Raw genomic sequence first — 20,981 nt, forward strand, 5'->3', positions numbered from 1 at the left:
AAGCCTCACAGGATTCAGGAAAAGGTCGGAGATATGAAATTAGGATGTTGGTTCACCTTCAAGCAGGACAATGTCACCAAAAAAATTTCTAAAACCCCAATAGAGTGATTTAATGGCAACGTTTTCAATGTTCTGGAATAGTCTAGTTAAAGCCCATACCTCAGTTCAATAAAGCATATATGGCATGCCTGTAGTACATATATGCAACCAATCTACCTGGAGCAGTTTTGTCTGGAAAAAGTGGCAAAAATGGGCAACAATCCCAGTGTCCATTACCTTGTCAGTATGTCTCTACATCTAGAGACACATTCCAAGATACTTGCATCTGTAATTTGCGAAACTAAACTGCGGTGACTTAATCGAGCAAAACAATAACATACAACCAGAAAGGAAAGGAAAAGTCTTATAGTTGTATATGTATATAGTGTACATCTTCCAGGTTTGTATGTGTATATCCTGTACATCTTCCAACATGGTCTCAAAGCTCAGACTTAACAATTAAAAACATGGCATGCCTTTGTATAAGTGCTGCTGCCACATGCTTTTAATGACTGGCAGAGGCCATATCATTTCAGGCCCCCACTGATCATACAATTTTCAGTAAAACAAACACTATAATCCCACCCATATTATATTATTAATTCTATGAAAAGAAATATAAAAATGGAATGGTCTAATTGTTGTAAGGTAACTCTGAAGAGGGTGATCTTGGTAACTAGAGAGTCAACCTAGACATACAGACATAACTCATTTTCCATGTATAACTATCCTATTTATGTTTTTTGTTGTGCAACAGCCAACAGATGGAAGGAAACAACCTGTGCTAGTTTACTTGGAAAATTATATTTTTCCTTAATTTATTACATGTTTCCTTTTAATAGGAGAAAAAAAAAATTGTCTTTTAGGTGGCATTTTCCATAGCTGTTAAAAGAAAATGAACGTCTGAAATGAACAACAGTTTCTGTTAGTTTCAAATAGAACAGGAAATTCAATGGCAAAAGGATACAGCATTTTGTTAGTAGGATTTCGGCATTAATTATTATAACAATGGTGATGAGAGCTATGTCAGCCAATCAAAGGTTGTTGTGATGAACATCTACACAATTCTTTCTTCACTTTTCTCTGATCTGACAAGAAATGTGTTTGACTATCATAAAGATAAAATGTTTATTGGAATAGTTATCCTTTCATGTATATTGTAGATGAAGATTAATTGTTATTTTAAAACAATCTAACATCCAGCCCACAAAGAAAGAATTGAAATGATGACTAAATATCTTATGATGCCGCGGCTTTGTATGTAATCTGCAGCACGGAATAAGGCTGGGTTTAAAGAGAGGGAAATAGAGTGCATAACTAAAGTTTAAAGAGCCCCCTAGCAAAGCCAAGAATAAGCCCCATGTGGATCTGAACAACTCTCACAGTTGTAGAACCTGACCTTCTATGGGATGGTAAACAGAAGCAATACTTACCTGCCACATTCCCCTTCTCCTGCTCAGCATTTGATGCAGTCTTCAAAGCAAAAGCCAGAAAGTGATCATGGACTAGTGATGAGCAAACATTGTTCGTAAATGTTCGTATGTTTGTACGAACATGCTGCTATACTGTATGTTCTTGTTTGCCAATCACAAACAATTTGTTCGATGATCAGAATGGTTATAACAATAATTTTTTAACATTTTATTATTATTATTATTTATTTATAAAGCGCACTTAATTCCAGAGCGCTATACAGGCGACTGGTAACAAACAAGAACATTTCAAGATCAAAACACATTACATGAAGGCATATGGCAGACTGATACATGGGGAAGAGGACCCTGCCCGCGAGGGCTTACAATCTATAACATTTTTCGATTATGTGAATGTTAATCTCTCTATGTATGCAACTGCGCAATTTATGCTTTGCACCTGATGATCATTTTTTTTTTAATGTTCGCTTTTGGGACCCGAACCCGAAAATCAGGATGTTCGCTCATCACTGTTAAGGACACGTTTAATGGAAAGACTGACACTTTGCCTCTTTTTAGATTCTACCTGGATTGGGCCTTAAAATGCCATCAGAAATTCTGAACATGAGAATAGATGTGCCATTCCAAGAGGGAGCACAGGTAAAATCTTGGGGGAATGAACACAATGGAGAGTGCGGCCTGAGGCGCATACTCCATTATGTGACCTGTATTGGCTGTACAAAACTGAGATGTCAGGTTTTTGTACGGCCGCTAGCGATCCCGGCTGGAGTGTATACTATGTGTATATACTCTGGCTGGTATTCCTTCACAATGCAGTGCATGTAAGTTGTGTATTAATCAAGGCCGTTGTTGCAAATCTGCAAAGACAGACGTGATAAATACACAACTTATGTTGTGTGAACATGGCCTAAACATGTTTAGAGGTAAGTAGGAGGCTTACATAGCTGAGATGCAGGCCCCAGAGACTATTTGTATTGGTACTGTCTCTAGAGTGGGGAGATTTTAAGACAAGTTTGACATAGGGTATAGGGACTTGATTGTTTATTTTTTGCTATTTGTGATTTATTCAATAAAGATATAACTTTTTGACTCCACTTGGTGTGCTCCATACTTTATGACCCATTTTCTCTTTTATTATACATTTCTATGTGTTATTGGTATGTCATAGAGCACCCAAACACAGGCTGCGCAGATCCCTTTCTCCTTAGAAGGAATTGTAACAATGTAATCTGAAGCTATAGAAAATAGGGTATGCTAATTAAGGTTAGATGTCAAATAATTGTCTATTTAAAAAAAAAAAATCTCATAAAATGTATTTATCTTCTATACCCCAGTATAACCATTAATCATGGGATGAAAGTTGGAATTTGAGTTGCATTTTAGAGCAATTTACATGGCACTGACTGACATTTTCTCAGAAAAATATCTTTTAAAAGAAAGCTTTGAGTTCCAGTCGTACATGCTAATTTTAGTGACCTGAAATGTACTGTTTGTAATTGTGTCTCTCTTTTCTAAACATGATAATGGGAGCCGATTTAATTCTGTTTAATCTATAAGTAAACCATAAATCTTTGCTCATACGGCGACCTTATGATGAGCCGACTCATCGGTGCCAGATATAAATTTTAAGTCATTGTCAAATTAATAAAAAAAAACAATAGTATTCCAGAAAGATTGTGTAAACATTCCTAATGATGTGTAGAGACTGTAAAAAGAAAGCCGATCTTCAGCATAATAAAAGTAATAAATGTGTTAGCCGTTTTCCAAAGTAATAAGTTACACATTTAGTGTGGAATTAAGATGTATTTTCCTGGAAGGCAGTGTACACAAACAGAAACCGCAACAGAAGACGAGAGAAGAGAAGAAAAAAAAAAGAAAAAGAAAAAAGGGTTTAAGGAATTACTGGGATAATCCTGGGACATAAAGGTCACTTTGTAACTTGCAGAGCCTTTGACAACAGGACTGTTTTAGCAATGTATGAAAGGAGCTGTCAATGACCTGTTAATACATTCATTCCAATAAACCCCACAGAATGGAAAGGATTGCTAGAGGAGGACAGAGGTCAGACGGCTACATGTATTTGTTTGGTGCACTTCTATAAAAGGTGAAGCCATATGGAAGCTTGTGTGACACAGGAATGAGCCTGTTGAAATGAGTTGCCAAATAAGTGAATGCGACAAACATACCAGTAACAGGATACAGAATTAGCAGATTAAATAGCAGCCATTGTATGCTCTAGAGGAATGCACTGAGATGAGAAAATAAAGCGAGATAAAAATACAGAGATTTACAATGCCTATCATCTATATTATCTATCTACAGATCTTAGCTTATCTGCATACGGCTATTTATGTAGAGCTATAAACACATAATACAGTGGAATACACTAGTATTAGCAGCTGTGGCACTGTGTCACAGCGTCTTTAGGTTTCTGCTGTCTTACCAATATCTGATAGCCATAGTGAAAAAGATGTATTAATGATTAGACAAGCGTCCCTACTATTAATCAGGTCAAGGACAGATATTCTGCTAGAAAAAAAAAAATGATTTTCTTGTAACCAATTCTTCCAACTGGTCCATCCATCCAAACAGCTGCTTAGATGAGGCCTGTTTACAGACACCAATTGGGCAGACCTGTGACATCATGACCCCCAACCTGAGGGGGGTTTCACAGCAGGGACTAGCACAGCATAATACAGATGACATTGTGGAAGTCAGGAAGGTGTTTATTTTATTCGTACTCCGCTGCTATATATATATAAAGTTGCCTTGCCCAATCAGCCCCTTTTTTATAGGGGTTGAGTCTGCGGTGATATAGTACTATAAGAAAAGGTCTGGGGTCTGATAATATTATAAGGATCTGGTTTATAGTCTTTAATATGTGCCACAACCCAATGCTATTTTTTGCCTTGACTCTCTGTTCAAGCATCACTTTGTGAAGTTCTCTCTCAGACTGACGTCTCTGTGTGTATATGAGAAAAAGGTCAGCATATAGACTATACATGCAGAAAATTCTCATAAATTCAGCATACTCTAGGACAAACAGTGGAGACAGTTTTTGATGCAATAAAGCTATACTTCTCCTGTTTAAAATCTCCTATCATACTTTAGGATTTAGGATTAAGACCACTAAACCTGTGTAGAGCTAATAATTTGCACTTTGTGTTTGATACTGCCCTGTGCAAGCTAAGTACACTAGCCAGCTCATTTCTCTTCCGCGTCGTTTGCGACAATGTCTGGCCTCCTGGCTTTGTAAGTGACACAGTATTAATTAGCTTGAATCTACTTGTTTTAACATTCAAGTTTGAGAACTTGAACTTCATCCACTGACATTTTATCCTTGCTTCCTTACCAATGCCTGAACTTTACATAATAAATGAAATTAAAGTAAAAGTCTGGCGAAATTTTTTTAAAACAGTTTTGTATTGCCCCCCAAAAGTTGTACAAATCACGAATATACACTTATTACGGGAAATGCTTATAAAGTGCTTTTTTCCCTGCACTTACTACTGTATCAAGGCTTCACTTCTTTGATAAAATGGTGATGTCATGCCCCGACTCCCAGTGCTGTGCGGCTGCTGGAGAGGATTAAGACAGGGGGACACTGAGGGGCAGAGGGCACTGAAGGGACACTGATCATCCCTCTACCATCATCCTCTCCAGCAGCCACTTCTCCTTTAAATAGAATGCTTAGGTTTAGGTAGGGTTCACACATGTTGCAGTTTTCTTGTAGTACTATTGTGGTACTGCAGTGTTTTAAACAAAATTAAAGTGACAGTACCACTAAAGTACTGCAACAAAACTTTGTTGTCAGTTAGAAAATCAGTAAAGTATTGCAGTTTTGTTTTCTGATAAAACTCTCCCTTGAAATCCATATAGAAAGCAAGCAAAATTATTAAAATTTTCAAACCGGCATCTACAAAACTTTACAAAGTTGCCATTCTGCAGTCTAGATTGGTCATAACTATGGATTGGAGACATACAGTAGCTCCTGGCTTCATCTTGACAGCTCCCATAGCCAGGGGCTCTTATGCCAGCTATGGGTGCTGTAAAGATGGCCCAGGAGGTCACATCTCCTAATTCACTGATTTAGGCACCTGGGGGCACAGACAATGAATTACTCGTTAGCAGCATTTCCCAACTTGGGTGCTGCGGCACACTGGGGTGCCTGGAGAACCCGCCAGGGGTGCCACGGCATCCCGTTGGAATTGGGACACTGTCACTTTAATATCCCTTGAAGCTGCTGTCGCGCAGCTTCTACAGATATACCGATCAGTTTGATGTTCAATTGAGCAGAATGCAGAAGTAGGACCTGTCAGCATCCTGCTCCTACATTCAATCCCATAGGCCGCCAGCAGTTAATGCCAGCAGCCTATGGGAAATCGTCACAGTGGTCTGGACAGGGATGGAGAGGAAAAAAGAAAGTAACATCTCGGATCAAAGAAGAGGTCACCTGTGAGTCACTAAATGGCGGTTTTGATATCATGTAGAACATTATTTAGTAGGGGTGCCCCAAACTAAGTTTTTTTTCTAAGGGGTGCCCCGAGGTAGAAAAAGTTCAGAAGCACTGCCCTATAGAAATGTGGAAGATAGTTGTGGCATTTTAAGTACACAAAAAATACACCACATGTGACTCCATCTTTAGATATGTATTTGCCCATAAATATTTATTGTGTAAAATGTACAAAAGCACTAGAAAATATTTGGCTTAGGTATGGGCTAGGTAAAAGAAAAAAAAAATGGGTTCATTATGCAATTCAATGCCTATTAACAAAGGAAACCATGGTAGTTTAGTCATGCTGCATTATATGGTTTTATAAAGATAAATGAATGACTTTGTTTCCATAAGCATTTACATTTTTCCAGAAGATTAAGTATTTGAAAACAAGATAGTCCCAGGATGATTTAGTCATAATACGCAGCATCCAAGAACCACTGATGTATCCAACCCATACAGACACTGCATGGTTTCAATTATTTCACTTTACTACATGGCTGTTTTGTCAAGTTTGCTTTATTTCTTTAGATTTTGCCCATTTATTACTATATCCCCCCCATTTAAAATAACATTTTACCTTATCCACTAAACTAAACAGCTAGACTTATTGTTAGAAACATATATGTAAGAAAAATAATAAATATATATATATATATATATATATATATATATATATATATAAATAATTAGTTTTTATACATATATTTAGAAACTTATATTATTTTATTATCTTTATTTTTGCTTGTTTTCATCAAATCAATCTTGACTTTTGGTCTTGAAAATCAATTTAGTTATTAAAGTCACATTCACATGCTGTAAGACAGCGGCCGTTCTATGACATGACCTTGTCACAGAACAGCCGCCATCTGTGAAGTTCACATCACTTCTTTGGAACTGGAATGTGGTCACATTCAGGTGTGCGCGTTCCATTTAACTATAGGATACAATGTAAAGTACGGCTGGACTTATTCAATGAATAGCGGCCGCACAAAATTCATGTTAGTTTTTTGTGTGGCCGCATGGAATCCCCGCCAGAGTGTATACAGTGGGTTCAATGTGATCGGCCGCTGTTATTAAATAATGGCTGGTGTTGCAAACTTGCTAGAACAGCCGTTGTTTAATAAAAATGTATGTTGTGTGAACGTGGCCTAACTCATCATGCACATGAAGGCATTATGGCTCCACACAACCTCTGAGTTACATTAGTGATATGCTGATGTACAGTCCAACATGATCCCAGGGGCCCCTCGACTTTAATGATCCAAACATACTCTTATTGTATTTACCACGTTTTGGAGTACTGCTTAGAAAAAGGAAACGGTAAGGACATGGTCCGAACGTAATTACAGGTAGACTATGTTTGTCCTGATAAATGCAGTAGGCACATTTAGCTGTATGTTGGCATGTCTTTTTGACTGGTTAACAATGTATAGCCCAGCATATGCCCAAAATGCAAAAATAGACCAATTTAAAATACAAATAAAATGTTCATGTAAAGAAATAGTAAACAGTTCGAAGGAAAGAAAGGGGGTGTTCTGACCTATCAATCCTCCCACATCAATGTGCCACTAGTCTAGATTGGCTTAGTAGTTAAAGGGTTATTCCCCCCCAATTTTTTTCTTTTGCATTAATACATTGCCCACCCATAGCTTTCCATCTTTCCAATATCAATTTATTATGGATTCTGCACAGTTTTGCTGTTATCTAAATGCATTGACCCCTAAAGAATGCATAGAATCATCAAATCTCAGTCCAACCCGACACACTCCCTGCTCCAGGCCCCCACCCTCGGAGTTGGCATCACGTGTCCTCTGTCTCTTCAATGGGCTGGCTTCTAACCCGGCTCACTGAAGTGAGGGAGGACACTCAGACAGTGACAGCTGCTGATCACTGTCTCCCTCCGACACTGGCCCTCAACACTAACCCCCCCTTCTCACCTGCAGTGCTCCCGGCCTCCCCCGGTACAATGCACAGTGCGGCCGCCCCCTACCACCCGCGGCAACCCCCCCCTTCCTGGTGAAGTCCACTGTGCAGCCGGATTCCCCTTGCCCAGTGCACAGAGCAGCCGCCCCCCCCCCCCCCGTGAAGTCCACTGTGCGGCCGGATTCCCCGCTCACCCACGGCACTCCAGCCCCCGTCCAGTGCACATTATGGCCCAGTGCACCTGGATCACTCCCCCCCAGTGAAGTCCACAGTGCAGCCGGCCATCCCGCCCCCATTCTGACCCCAGCACAGTCCACAGTGCGGCTGGCCATCCCGCCCCCGTTCTTATCCCAGCACAGTCCACAGTGTGGCCGGCCATCCCGCCCCCGTTCTCACCCCAGCACAGTCCACAGCGCACAATGCGCCCCCAGTGTGCCCCTTTCTGCTATTCCGCTGCCTTAACTCTGCTACCTCAATTCTGCTATTCCGCTGCCTCAACTCTGCTATTCCGCTGCCTCAACTCTGCTACCTCAACTCTGCTATTCCGCTGCCTCAACTGTGATACCTCAACTCTGCTATTCTGCTGCCTCACCTCTGCTATTCTGCTGCCTCACCTCTGCTATTCTGCTGCCTCAACTCTGTTACTCCGCTGCCTCAATTCTGCTACTCCACTGCCTCAACTCTGCTTCCTCAACTCTGCTATTCTGCTGCCTCAACTCTACCGTTCCGCTGCCTCAACTCTGCTACTCCGCTGCCTCAACTCTGCTACTCCGCTGCCTCAACTCTGCTTCCTCAACTCTGCTATTCTGCTGCCTCAACTCTACCGTTCCGCTGCCTCAACTCTGCTACTCCGCTGCCTCAACTCTGCTACTCCGCTGCCTCAACTCTGCTACTCCACTGCCTCAACTCTGCTACTCCGCTGCCTCAACTCTACTATTTTGCTGCCTCACCTCTGCTATTCTGCTGCCTTACCTCAACTCTGCTATTCTGCTGCCTCAACTCTGCTATATCTTGTGGATGTCAGCTCTGCTACATCATGGACCAATTAGGCATAAGCATTGCATGATGGGAGATGTAGTTTTCTGGCCAGCGCCATGTTGGATATAGTTCGGCTTTTCAAAAAATGTGTAACTATGGAACGAAAGCAGCTAGAAAGACGGGATATGGCTCAAAATACTAGGGGGGACTTGATAAGTAAGACCAGCTAGGTTTGGGAGCATTTATGTTTTTTTTTAGCTCTTAGGGGAATACCCCTTTAAAAGGGGACTCCAGGCCTTTTATTATATATATTTTTGGGGTTGTAGAGAAAACAATAAACAACCCATACTCACCTAACATGCTCCCTCGAGTGTCCTCCTGTGATGTCTTCAGGTCCCCCTGCGGAACACTCTGGTTCTTATTTCCAAGACAAACGTGTATCAGAAGTGACCACACAGGTAAGTCTGTCTCGGAAGTAGCGGCTAAAGCGTTCAGTGGGGGACCTGAAGGCATAACAGAAAAACCCTGAGGGAGTGTGTTAGGTGAATATGGTTTGTTCATTATTTTTTCTACAAATCCTGCTATAAAAAAAAAAAAAATGGTCAGAGTACCCCTTTTATGTCTTGTGTGGTATCTTCAGTGGTCTAAGCTGATGAATAGGTTAATACTGACTGATAAGTGGTGCTGTCGGTGGTTATGCATTAAATAATAAGCTACGGTCTACGGTGGTTTCATCATTAACATATTATTATACAGAAATTTAATTGTGTTGGGTTGTTATTATTAGGTTTAGGATTGTGAAGAGGGTAATGGTAGTGCTATGGGGTAGGAAAATGCAGCTAGAATTTATTTAAATCAATCTAAATAGCTTTGTTTTTCCTGCTACAGCCCTTTATCATCTGTTTCCTTCCACATAGCTGTAAAGAACAGTTCAATTACAGATGCCACTAGAGGGGGCTTACTGCATAGACCCCCTATTGAATGTAATTATACATCAATATATCATAAGCTCCTCGTAGTAATACCCTAAATTGCTCACAAGATGGTGCCCGGTTACGAGGAGACATACAGAATTAACAGAATCAATGTGGCATGCTCGGTCAAATCATGTGTTTGTATAAGAGTGTATCTTATACACAGAAAAAAAAACATAGGGGGAGATTTATCAATCATGGTGTAAAGTTAAACTGGCTCAGTTGCCCCTAGTAACCAATTAGATTCCACTTTTCATTCCTCACAGACTCTGTAAAATGAAAGGTGGAATCTGATTGGTTGCTAGGGGCAACTGAGCCAGTTTAACTTTACACCATGTTTGATAAATCTCCCCCAAAATATGTTTATGTATATACATATGGTCAGATTGGATTCCAAGATAATCAATCAGATCAAATGCAGTGTCAAGTGGATAAAGTGCCACAGTAAGCAGGGTATGATTTCCAATTCTGTCTCCAAAGACTTCCTTGGGGGAGACAATACCTAACTAATTCTTTACAAGCACATCACAACCTTATACAGCAGGTCTGCTGTTAAAGCATGAAAAAATATGCACAAAAACACAGGTGTCGCTTCAGAAAGATTGGCTAAGGAAATTTCTGCAGATTAGCTAAACAAATTGTTGACTAGACTGAAGAGGGCTGCATTCTATATGGCTATAATATTCTATATTATCTATATAGCTTTTTTATTTTTATACGCTGAATGTTTAACAAAAATGTTGCGCAAATAATGCCGTTGTTGCAAAACAATGGTCGTTATTAATGTTTGTGATCATTAACCCCTTAGGGACCAAGCCTATTTGAGCCTTAATGACCAGGCTCATTTTTCAAAATCTGACCTGTCTCACTTTATGCGCTTATAGCTCAGTGATGCTTTAACATATGCTAGCGATTCTGAGATTGTTTTTTTGTAACATATGGTACTTTATATTAGTGGTAAAATTTGGTCACTATCTTTTGTGTTTTTTGTGAAAAACATAAAAATATCATGAAAAATTTGAAAAATTTGCACTTTACAAACTTTGAAATTCTCTGCTTCTAAGAAAAGAAAGTCATATCACATAAATTAGTTACTAGGTCACATTATCAATATGTCCTCTTTATTCTGGCATAATTTCGTAAACATATTTTACTTTTCTTCGGTGTTACAGGGCTTAGAAATGTATCAGCAAATTACCAATTTTTCATGAATTTTCTAAAACTAATTTTTTTAGAGACCAGTTCTTTTTTGAAGTGTGTTTAGGAGGCTTGTATACTTGAAACCCCCATAAATGACCCCATTTTGGAAACTAGACACCTTAAAGAATTAATCTAGGGGTATAATGAGCATTTTAACCCTACAGGGGCTGGAGGAAAGTATTCACAATTAGGCCGAAAAAAAATGGAAAATAGAAATTTTCAAATAATATGTTTGTTCAGATTAGTATCTCATTTTCACAAGCAACAGGAGAGAAAAAGCACCCCAAAATTTGTAACGCAGGTTCTCCTGAGTACAATGGTACCCCATATGGGGGCGTAAACCACTGTATGGGCACACAGCGGGGCTCAGAAGGGAAAGAGCGCCAATTAGCATTTTCAGTGCAGATTTTGCTGTACAAGTTTTCAGGTGCCAGGTGCGTTTGCAGAGCCCCTGTAGTGTCCGCAGAAGAGAAACCCCCCAAAAGTCACACCATTTTGGAAAGGGCACCCCTCAAAGAAGTCATCTTGGGGTGCAGTGAGCATTTTGACCCCACAGGTATTAGAGGAAAGGATTCAAAATTAGAAAGTAAAAATGAAAAAAATGTTTTTTTTCAATAATATGTTTGTTTAGTTTAAAATTTCTCAATTTCACGAGAAACAGGAGAGAAAATGCACTGCAAAATTTGTAAAGCATGTTCTCCTGAGTACCCCATATGTGGGCATAAACCACTGTATGGGCACGCAGCAGGGCTCAGAAGGGAAGGAGCATCATTTTGCTGGTGCAAAACCGCAGCTAGTATCGGTTATTAGAATAGCGCAGGTGCTAAAATATTTTTTTTAAATGAGATTACAGGTAATCTGGGGTAGTGACGGGCAACCTGGGAGTGTTTACTTGCTATCTGGCGTGTTTATGGGCAATCTGGGGTGTTACGAGCAGTCTGTGGCAATCTGGGGTGTTTATGGGCAATCTGGGGTGGTACGAGCAGTCTGTGGCAATCTGGGGTGTTTATGGGCAATCTGGGGTGGTACGAGCAGTCTGTGGCAATCTGGGGTGTTTACTTGGCGGGATGGACTTGCTGCGGCAGGCGACACCCAGGTCGCTACCCCTGGCTTGGTTGCTAGTGACGGCAGGCGAGGCGTGGCAGGAGCAGTAGGCAGGAGATGGTGCTGGCAGAGGTCTGTAGGTGTAACCGCAATTGACAGGCTGAACACAGGAGCAATAGTGTAACAGAGGAGCAGGAACCAGGAACAAGGACTAGGGACCAGGTAGCGGACAGGAATCAGGAACAACGACTAGGGACCAGGTAGCGGACAGGAATCAGGAACAACAGGGAGCTGGGCCAAACGCTATGGGAAGCATGTAGAGGCTCCAACACCTGGAAGGGGGCAGGGCTGGAACTTATAGGGGAGTGATTGACATACAGGCCAATTAGGAGCGCACTGCCCCTTTAAATCTGAGACAGCCGGCGCGCGCGCCTAGGAGGCGGGGACGCGCGCACCGGCCGGCACAGCGACGGACAGGAGCGCGGTAAGGTGAGGTGCCCCCCGGGGCCGAAGCAACAGCAGCGCCGGGTCCCTGCCTATGGACACAGGGACGCAGATGCAGGAGAGAGGGTGCGGCGGTGGTCCGGAGCACGGGCCGCCGCTGTGGCCCTAACATAAATCAACTGGTGTCATAAAGCTTTACAGATTTTTAAATTACTTCTATTTAAAAATCTCAAGTCTCCTGCCGATGATGCATTGAATGCATGGGGGCCAGATGTGGTCCGACACCGTCGGCGCCCTATGCGGTTGCCCGGTCCTAGAAACAGCCCTAATTCCCAGAACAACCCTAGGGAGCAGTGCATTCGTTGGGGAAGAGAGGAGAAGAGAGCCGTGATGGGGGAGCAAGTTGTTAGGGGAATTGTGCTTTGTTTGTTTTTTCTCTTTTTATCTGCTTTGCACAGTGGTGGACAACACAAGGGGAGGGTCATCTAAAAGGGGACAAAACGGGGGGCTATCTATAAGGGGGACAACACAGGAGGGCCATTTATAAGGGGGAAAAACAGAGGGGCCATCTATTAGGGGGACAACATAAGGGGGGCATCTATAAGGGGGATAACACAGGAGGACCATCTATAAGGGGAACAACATGGGGAGGGCATTTATAAGGGCGATGGGCACTAATGGGGGCCATTTATAAGGGGAACAACATAAGGCGCCCATCCCTAACAGGGACAACACAGGGGGGTATCTAAAAGGGAGACAACACAGGGGTGTATACAATAGGAGATGAATGCGGGGGGGGGTGCATCTACTATAGTGGACTACACAGAGGGGCCATTTATAAGGGTGGCTACAGAGAGAGGGGAACTATAAAGGAGGCTACACAGAAGGGAAGCCATATACTATAGGGGATGCACAGAGGGTGTCATCTACTATAGGGGGACTACACAGAAGGAGCTATCTACTAAAGGAGATGCATATGGGGCCAGCTATATGGTAGATTACACATGGGGCTAACTATACGGTGGCTACACAGAGGGGGCATATACTATAAGGAGGAGTACATAGAGTCGGACCTACCCACTAAATAATCACACAAAGGGGCCAATACAGATGTGCAGTTTGTAAAAATGTGAGGATGATGCCAGCGTGAGAAGCCCAATATGTTTGTCTGGCAGATTCTGTGGATTTGTGGCTCGGATAAGTTCATAGAATGGCCAAGGGCAGATGAAGAAGAAAATTAAAAGGGAACCACTCTTATTAGAGAACATGTCCCCTATGAGTCATTTGATGTTACTGCACTGTAATTGATATAGTGTTCAAAAGCTGAGTAGAGCTTTTTATGACTTTTTTTTTTTTTTTTTTTAGTTTTCCACCTCCTGTTTAGACTTGTCAGTAAATCTGGTGTCTTTTCGAAGGTAGGGGTATTGGTCAGGTCTGGCGTGGTGGTGTTACCCAATATGGCAGTATTATTTAGGTTTGGTGTGGTGGTGTTAAATGTGACGCCTTGAGCTATTTAGTAACTAGAAAATTGTAAAGCTAATTGGTGAGTGAAGATGGGCTTTCATTTGCAACCCTTAACTGCCCCAAATCGAGTCATGTAAATGGACCCTTATTTACAGTATGTTAACATAGATAAGTATTGTGGCTGAAGGATGAGCCCCTAGTTGGATTGCCCCTGGTGGGCCCAAGGCACTCCATTCTGACACTGTAACAAAGAAACCTTTCCCAAAGGAAGCTTGACACAAAATATACTTTATAGGATAGGATCCAAACCTGTCTTTGGCACTAATTCTATAGTTTGTAGTGTGAAGCAATATTATAGCAAAGTGCTAGGTCTAAAATTCATGGCAATCATTCTAATTAGAGATTAGCGAATCATTTAAAAAATTGGTTTGTAACTTTACACATTTTTTGCATGTATCCATGTAAACTTCATGTATCCAATTTAACATATCTAAACATACTGTACTCCCCTTTGTCCTCTTCCGTGTCTTCAGTCACCTCCCAGCCCCCTCAGGCAATCACTGACTGAGGAACACAGTTGCAGCCAGTTGTTGGCCGAGCTAGCTGTCACTCTCGAAAGATAAGTGTGACGGACTCTCAACCAATCACTGGCAACCCTGCTGTCCCTTCTCAGTCAATGATTGGCTGAGTGGGCTATCACTCTCCACTCAGCCAATCCCTGACTGACTGAGAAGGAACAGCGCCATGGCCATTTATAGGCTAAGCAGGCTGTCACACTTCTGTCTTGAGAGTGACAGCCGCTAAGCTAATCACTGGCCGTGGCTTTTTCCCTCAGTCAGTGATTGCTTGAGCGGGCTGGAGGCGGGTGAAGACATGGAAGCTAATTGAATATTTGCTGCAAATCCACTTAGCTTCTAATGAAAGAACTTGTCAAATCTTCTAGAGGAACTTTGCAGTACAAAATAAATTCCTTTTATAAAATTATTTATTCCTTTAATGATAGAGAACGGGAAAACATTTACGCTACCTTTCTTGGCTGCAATGCATTTCGCATATCCTCAACAACATACCTCTAGAGCCACGTCCCCATTTAAATCCTTTTTTTTTTTTTAATCGACGTCTGTTCATGATAACACTGGCTCCAAAGAGCTTTAACAGTCAAACTTTATTCTTTCACCATCAAAGTATCAGCTAAAAGTTGAAGAATGTCTTTCAGCTGCCTGAAAACTAATACGGAGCATTTAGGATAAGACAGTTTATCCAAGAATTATGTCTCAACTAATTTTCTCCCTCAGCTGTAATTTAGTCGGAAATACAAATAAACCACATTCGGTTTCAAAGAACAAATTTTTTGGTGTGTATAATTATTTTTCCCACCTCGTCCAGTCCCAGATTCATCTTAATTAACTTCAAATGTGATTTATAAACAATTGGATTAAGAAAAAAATTGCAATACTTGAAATTCTTTGAACTCAGAAAATTATTCCAACTAACCACAAAATAAAACTGTTTCCTTTTTCTGTCTCAAAGCATGACTTTTTTTTTTTTATTTAGCCTTTCTTTTAATGACATGTTTAACTAGCACCACTTAAAACAGGCCCCCTAGATAACAAATTTGGGAATAATTTAAAAAGTGGTCAGACCACAATTACACATAAGTAAATAGGCCTTAAATTGCTTCACAAACACAACAACCAGAGAGGTGGAACAAGATATATATTAATAACATTAATTTATGACACTGAAAAAATGTTATTCACATTTAAAAGACCACAAAATAGATTTACAAGTAGCTGAAAAGGCTTGGTACACTAAATAAATATACTTAAAGGAAAGCCAACCCCTTCCCATAAGCAAAATATGGGGATCCCCCTTCTCTATGAGTTAAAGCTAAGAACAACTCACAAGAATCTAATAAAATAGACCCTGGACATTGCGGTCTGCTTTGGACCTATATGTATTTTTAGATACCCTAGATCCGCACACATAGGTTTTTGCTCGCAAGGTTGCTCGCAAGTTTATCTCTTTACAGTAAGAAGCCTCACAATAGTGTACCTGAGGTCCTGTCGAACTCCATCACTTATAATATGTTTCGAGGGACTCTTTTCCTTCATCAGATAAAGTGCACTTTATCTGATGAAGGGAGAGCATCTTCCAAAACACTTTATACTGGTGCTATGCTATACATGTTTCTTTTTCCTTCAAGTACCTTGTCTGATGGACTTTTTGGGGCAGAGCTGACCATTGCTAGTGTTTTTCTTTTCTATTTTTATTGATAAATATATTGTGGCACTCTTTTTTTACTTAGTAGTAGTGACAACTTAGCAGCAAAATAACTCAATGGAATGCCAACTCTGAGGTAGGTGTTAGCGTATGGGACTGAACGACACAAGAGTGGTGCAGCCCTGATGCTGGCACCCACACCACTGTCCCTGCCTACTTCCCTCAACTGCTCTAGGCAGCAGTGGACAGCTTGGCGGCAGTCCCTAACTTAAGTAAGTGAACAAGGAACAAGACAGACAGACAGAAAAGACTGTAGCTCAGGGTCAATAAGTCCGGGTCAAAACACACACTAGCAAGGTGGTACCAATATGAGTCCAGAGTCAAAGTCAAAAGTCAAAGCCAGAAAGTCCAAATGCCAGGAAATGATTGCAGGAACAATTGCTAGTTCGAGACACACTAGTAAACTAGGCTCTATCGTAGGCAAGGACTGAACACAAGTGGAGGATACTCATGGGACCAGAAGTCCCAGCCCAGATCATGTCAGGCAGCTGACTGGCGGTACCAGCTGTCAGTCAGCTGATAGCAAACTACTAACACCTAGTGCCGATTGGCCGGGGTTGGTGAGGCCCCAGCCACAGCTACATCAGAAAGAAGTGTCGCCATGCCCCTAGCAACAGCTGGGCCAGTTGACCGGGACACAATCGATGTGGTCCCTGCACCTGGCCAGGCCGGTTGTCAGGGATGCCGCAAGCAAGGGGCTGGCCACACGGATGGCGTGCAGATTTTTTTCTAACAGTAAGATTTTTAACATAAGGAATCTCTTGCTCCAACATTGGATCAGGATCTTCACACACAAAGCAAAGCAAAACTATTCTAAAGCACATTGCAAAAGTAAACTCTAGTCCAACTCACCTTTAACTATAATGCTTTGTACCTCTAAGCCAACAAAGTTCATACCATATACATAATTGTGGCTCCCAAAAGTCACCGTTGAACACTCCCTAGTTGCTAGAAATACAAAACTTTAGAGTAAGACCCATGCGTGGCTGCACGTAGTTAAAATATGGAAGCCAATGGCTGAATGAGTTTGCTGGTAAATACTACTCAGTTTCAGGTGTGTTAACATCATTCCACTTAAGAAAATATTGCTCTAAATTTTCCTAGAATTCCATAATAATATTTATACATTTATACAGAAAGAGACAAATGGCTTTGAAGGAAAGTTAATACTTCTATGAAAACAAACCACATTTTCCTGTTGCCTTTGAGGCTACTAACCACGTCTGGGTACTATCCAACATTTTGTATAAGCTGCAAAGCACTTCTATCCAGTGCTTAAGACCAGCCTTTTCATCCCCAATCCTTCAATTTGCTGGTGTTCAATGAAGGTGTAAAGTGTTTAAAAAAACAGTGTCTGGTTTGAAAACTGTCAAGGACTTTGCTTGGAAAAATAGTGGATATAGGTAATTGTAGCATGGATTTCAATAATTCTAACAACCTGTTCTATACATAACAAGTGATTTTATAAGAATTCATATAAAAACGGTAGAAAAGGGTCTTTAGGTGCTATAATAGCTAAGAACAGGCCACATGAAAAAGGGAGCAACTGATACTTTAGATCTATCAGTGTCACTGATAATAACATGTCATGGTGCCCTTCAAAGTCTACCAACATACTGACAGAGAATCATTGCAACAAAAGATTCAATTTCATACAGATATACTTGAATCTTCATCCAAATCTTAATCAAAAAGAACATTTCTATATTACAGCTAGAAAAAGGTCAAAATCGAAGGACTGAAACATCACTACTTTGTTCCACATGTTTTTCTATGGAATAAATCACTAGATCACTGTGAGATCACTGCTATTATTTGCCATTAAATGACGACCATCCACTCAATTTCAACAGTGTGTGAACATTGTCTTTGGCTAGGTTTACGCTAGATTTACGCTTATTTGCTAACGGATCCATCCATTTTAATTGAACGGATAAGCATAAACTAATGAGCAGACTGATGCAAACTGATTGCAAAATGTTTTTTTTTTTCTTTTTGTCCATTTGTATTTTGGCTTTAAAAAACTGACTTTTGTACATCAGTTTGTATCAGTCAGCATCAGTTTGCATCAGTCACCATCCGTTTTCATATCAGTTTATTTTTCTTCTTCGCTTTCTTCTTCTTCTTTTGCGCATGCTCGTCAAAAAACTGAACAAAATTGTTAACTTGAAAACGGATGTAAATAAAAATACCTTCTGTTTAGATCCATCCCCAGTGACTATAATGTAAAAAAAAAAATTGAAAGTGCACTTTCTGTTCGTGATCCCTTTTTTGAAACAAAAAAAAAAAAATACTTCAAACGCAATTTTTTTCTCCGTTCCAAAAAACTGAACTTGAACGGATTGCGTGCCAGTTTCCGTTCTGCTTACTTCAAAAAAGAAAAGGTTGACGGAATGGTGCCGGATAGTCAAATGCTAATGTGAACGCAGCCTTCCTGTGTTTTCAATCCACTCCTGGTTTCGGTTGCAAAATACTGAACAAAATACTGAACAAAAATACTGTGCGGGAACAATAAAAATGACCTTTTGAAATACTGTTTATTATGAATAATATATAAAATTTGCTAGGCTTTTAGCTTTCTGAGAGCTGACACATTGGACACTCTTTTAGATGAAAGAAAAGCCTCTGAATATAGTATGTAAGTCAATTGAGAAACTTCTGCAGCCAAGTCTCAGAGTTTATATTCTCACTCTTACCTCGACTACTGTAATGTTGATGAACTGTTCGGACCTGCTGGAGTAGACGCTCCAGTGCCTCAATCTGTCCCTTGTGCCGGAGCTCTCGTCCATCGCAGTCTTTCCAGTCTGAAGAAAATGCAGGAAAAGTTGGTTACAGAGAAGAGGTGTCAGTAATGGCAGAAGGTCACAGGAGTCTGCTGTGACATTAAAAGATCAACACTTACATTCACTCTCATCTCTTACAACTTTGTTTTTAGTACCTTATAAATAGAGACTTTAGAAAAAGTTGAATGCTATCCACCTATATGGGGTCTTTCTTTGTTATTCAACTGTTTCAGAGTTATCTTGATGGGAACAGACACTAAATGGTATCTATTTATGTTAATTAATACAATTCCCATATAGCAGCAAAATTTCTAACTACATTGAAAGACATGGAAATTTTCCCTGCCATGCAGAGCTAATTCTACGATCCTATATTTCTATATGAATCCTATATTCATAAATCAGATGGATTAGGACAAGCAGGGAAAAATTTAACCCCTAGATGACCCTGGACGTACCTGGACGCCCTGGACACCTGTCACCAGACGATCCTGGGCGTACAGGTACATCCTAGGTGTAAATTCTGCTATTAAGTGGGCTCCAGAGTGGAGCATGCTTTATTGCAGGTGGGGGCCAGCTGCAATCAGCAGCCAGCTTCACACTGTTAATTACAGGTTACACCGATCGCGCTGCAGCCTGTCATTAATCCCTTAAACGCCGTGATCGTTTAAGTGTCAGTGACAGGAGCAGCTACTGATCGGGACTCCTGCAGTGTGACCAGTCACTATGCTGGACCGCTCTTACCTTCCTCTGAGCGTTCCGATCGGCGCTCTGCTCATTGAGCGCAGACTCAATGAGCAGAGCACCGATAAAAGCGATCAATGCTATGCCTATGGCATAGCATTGTAAAGTGTATGCAATCTGATAAGTAAATAGATGTAGTCAGCTCACCTAAATAAATGTACGTCGGTCACAATTCATTTAGGAGGGTGCACGGTTCCAACGATAGCTAGTCATAGCGTACATAGGAAGTGTAAAAAGTGAGGGTCCCGGCACTCCAATAGAAATTAAAATCTTGTTGCTTTCATATCAAACAGATAAAACGTGCTGCAGGTCAACACCAACACGTTTCGCGCGTATGTGCACTTAGTCCTGGTATTACTATGGTACCAGTACTAAGCGCGCATGCGCACGAAACGTGTCGGTGTTGACCTGCAGCATGTTTTATCTGTTTGATATGAAATAAAGCAACAAGATTTTAATTTCTATTGGAGTGCCGGGACCCTCACTTTTTACACTTCCTATGCAATCTGATGATTGCATGTAAAAGTCCCCCAAGGGAACTTAAAATGTATACAGAAAAAAGTAAAAATGTTTTTCTAAATAGACCAAAGCCCCTCTCCCAATAAAAATTTAAATCACCCCCCATCCCATTATACAAAGACAACATTTATAAACAAATTAATAATTGAACATATTATACTCTAGCTTGCATAATTGTCCGATCCATTAAAATATAACAATTGTCATCCCATACGGCAAAAGGTGTAAACAAAAGAAGGGAAAAAGCACCAGAATTGCTGATTTTTTGTTACATCATATATAAAAAAAATTAATAAAAAGTGATCAAAACATCAAATGTAGAAAACTAGAAATCATGGCACAAAAATTGACACCCCATACAGTCCTGTAGGTGAAAAACTAAATCCGTTATCAGACTCACAATAGGTCCATTTTATTAATAATGAATTGCAAAAAAAAGGTTTAATTAAAAAAAGCTACAAGAAATACATTCTTTTTTCCAATTTTGTATTTTCATAAATAATATTTTGGGGATTCCATCAAACATGTTATGGTAGAATGAAAGGCGCAATTATAAAGTACATCTGATCCTGAAAAAAAACAAGCCCTTACATTTCCCTGTAGATAAAAAAATAAAAGTGCAAAAACTCTTAGAAGGGAAGGAGGAAAAAATGAA

General features: G+C 40.6%; 1 protein-coding gene across 1 annotated transcript in view; it reads right to left on the reverse strand.

Annotated features, from left to right (window-relative positions):
• The window catches only part of ANKFN1 (ankyrin repeat and fibronectin type III domain containing 1), a 288,330-nt gene that overhangs the window by 108,367 nt on the left and 158,982 nt on the right, over positions 1–20,981 (reverse strand). The window contains exon 7 of the mRNA XM_069953139.1: positions 18,977–19,084. Coding sequence (XP_069809240.1) covers positions 18,977–19,084 — 108 coding nt within the window. The remainder of the gene's footprint in view (positions 1–18,976; positions 19,085–20,981) is intronic.

This window comes from Dendropsophus ebraccatus, chromosome 14 (genome assembly GCF_027789765.1).
Source record: "Dendropsophus ebraccatus isolate aDenEbr1 chromosome 14, aDenEbr1.pat, whole genome shotgun sequence".
Lineage (NCBI taxonomy): Eukaryota > Metazoa > Chordata > Amphibia > Anura > Hylidae > Dendropsophus > Dendropsophus ebraccatus.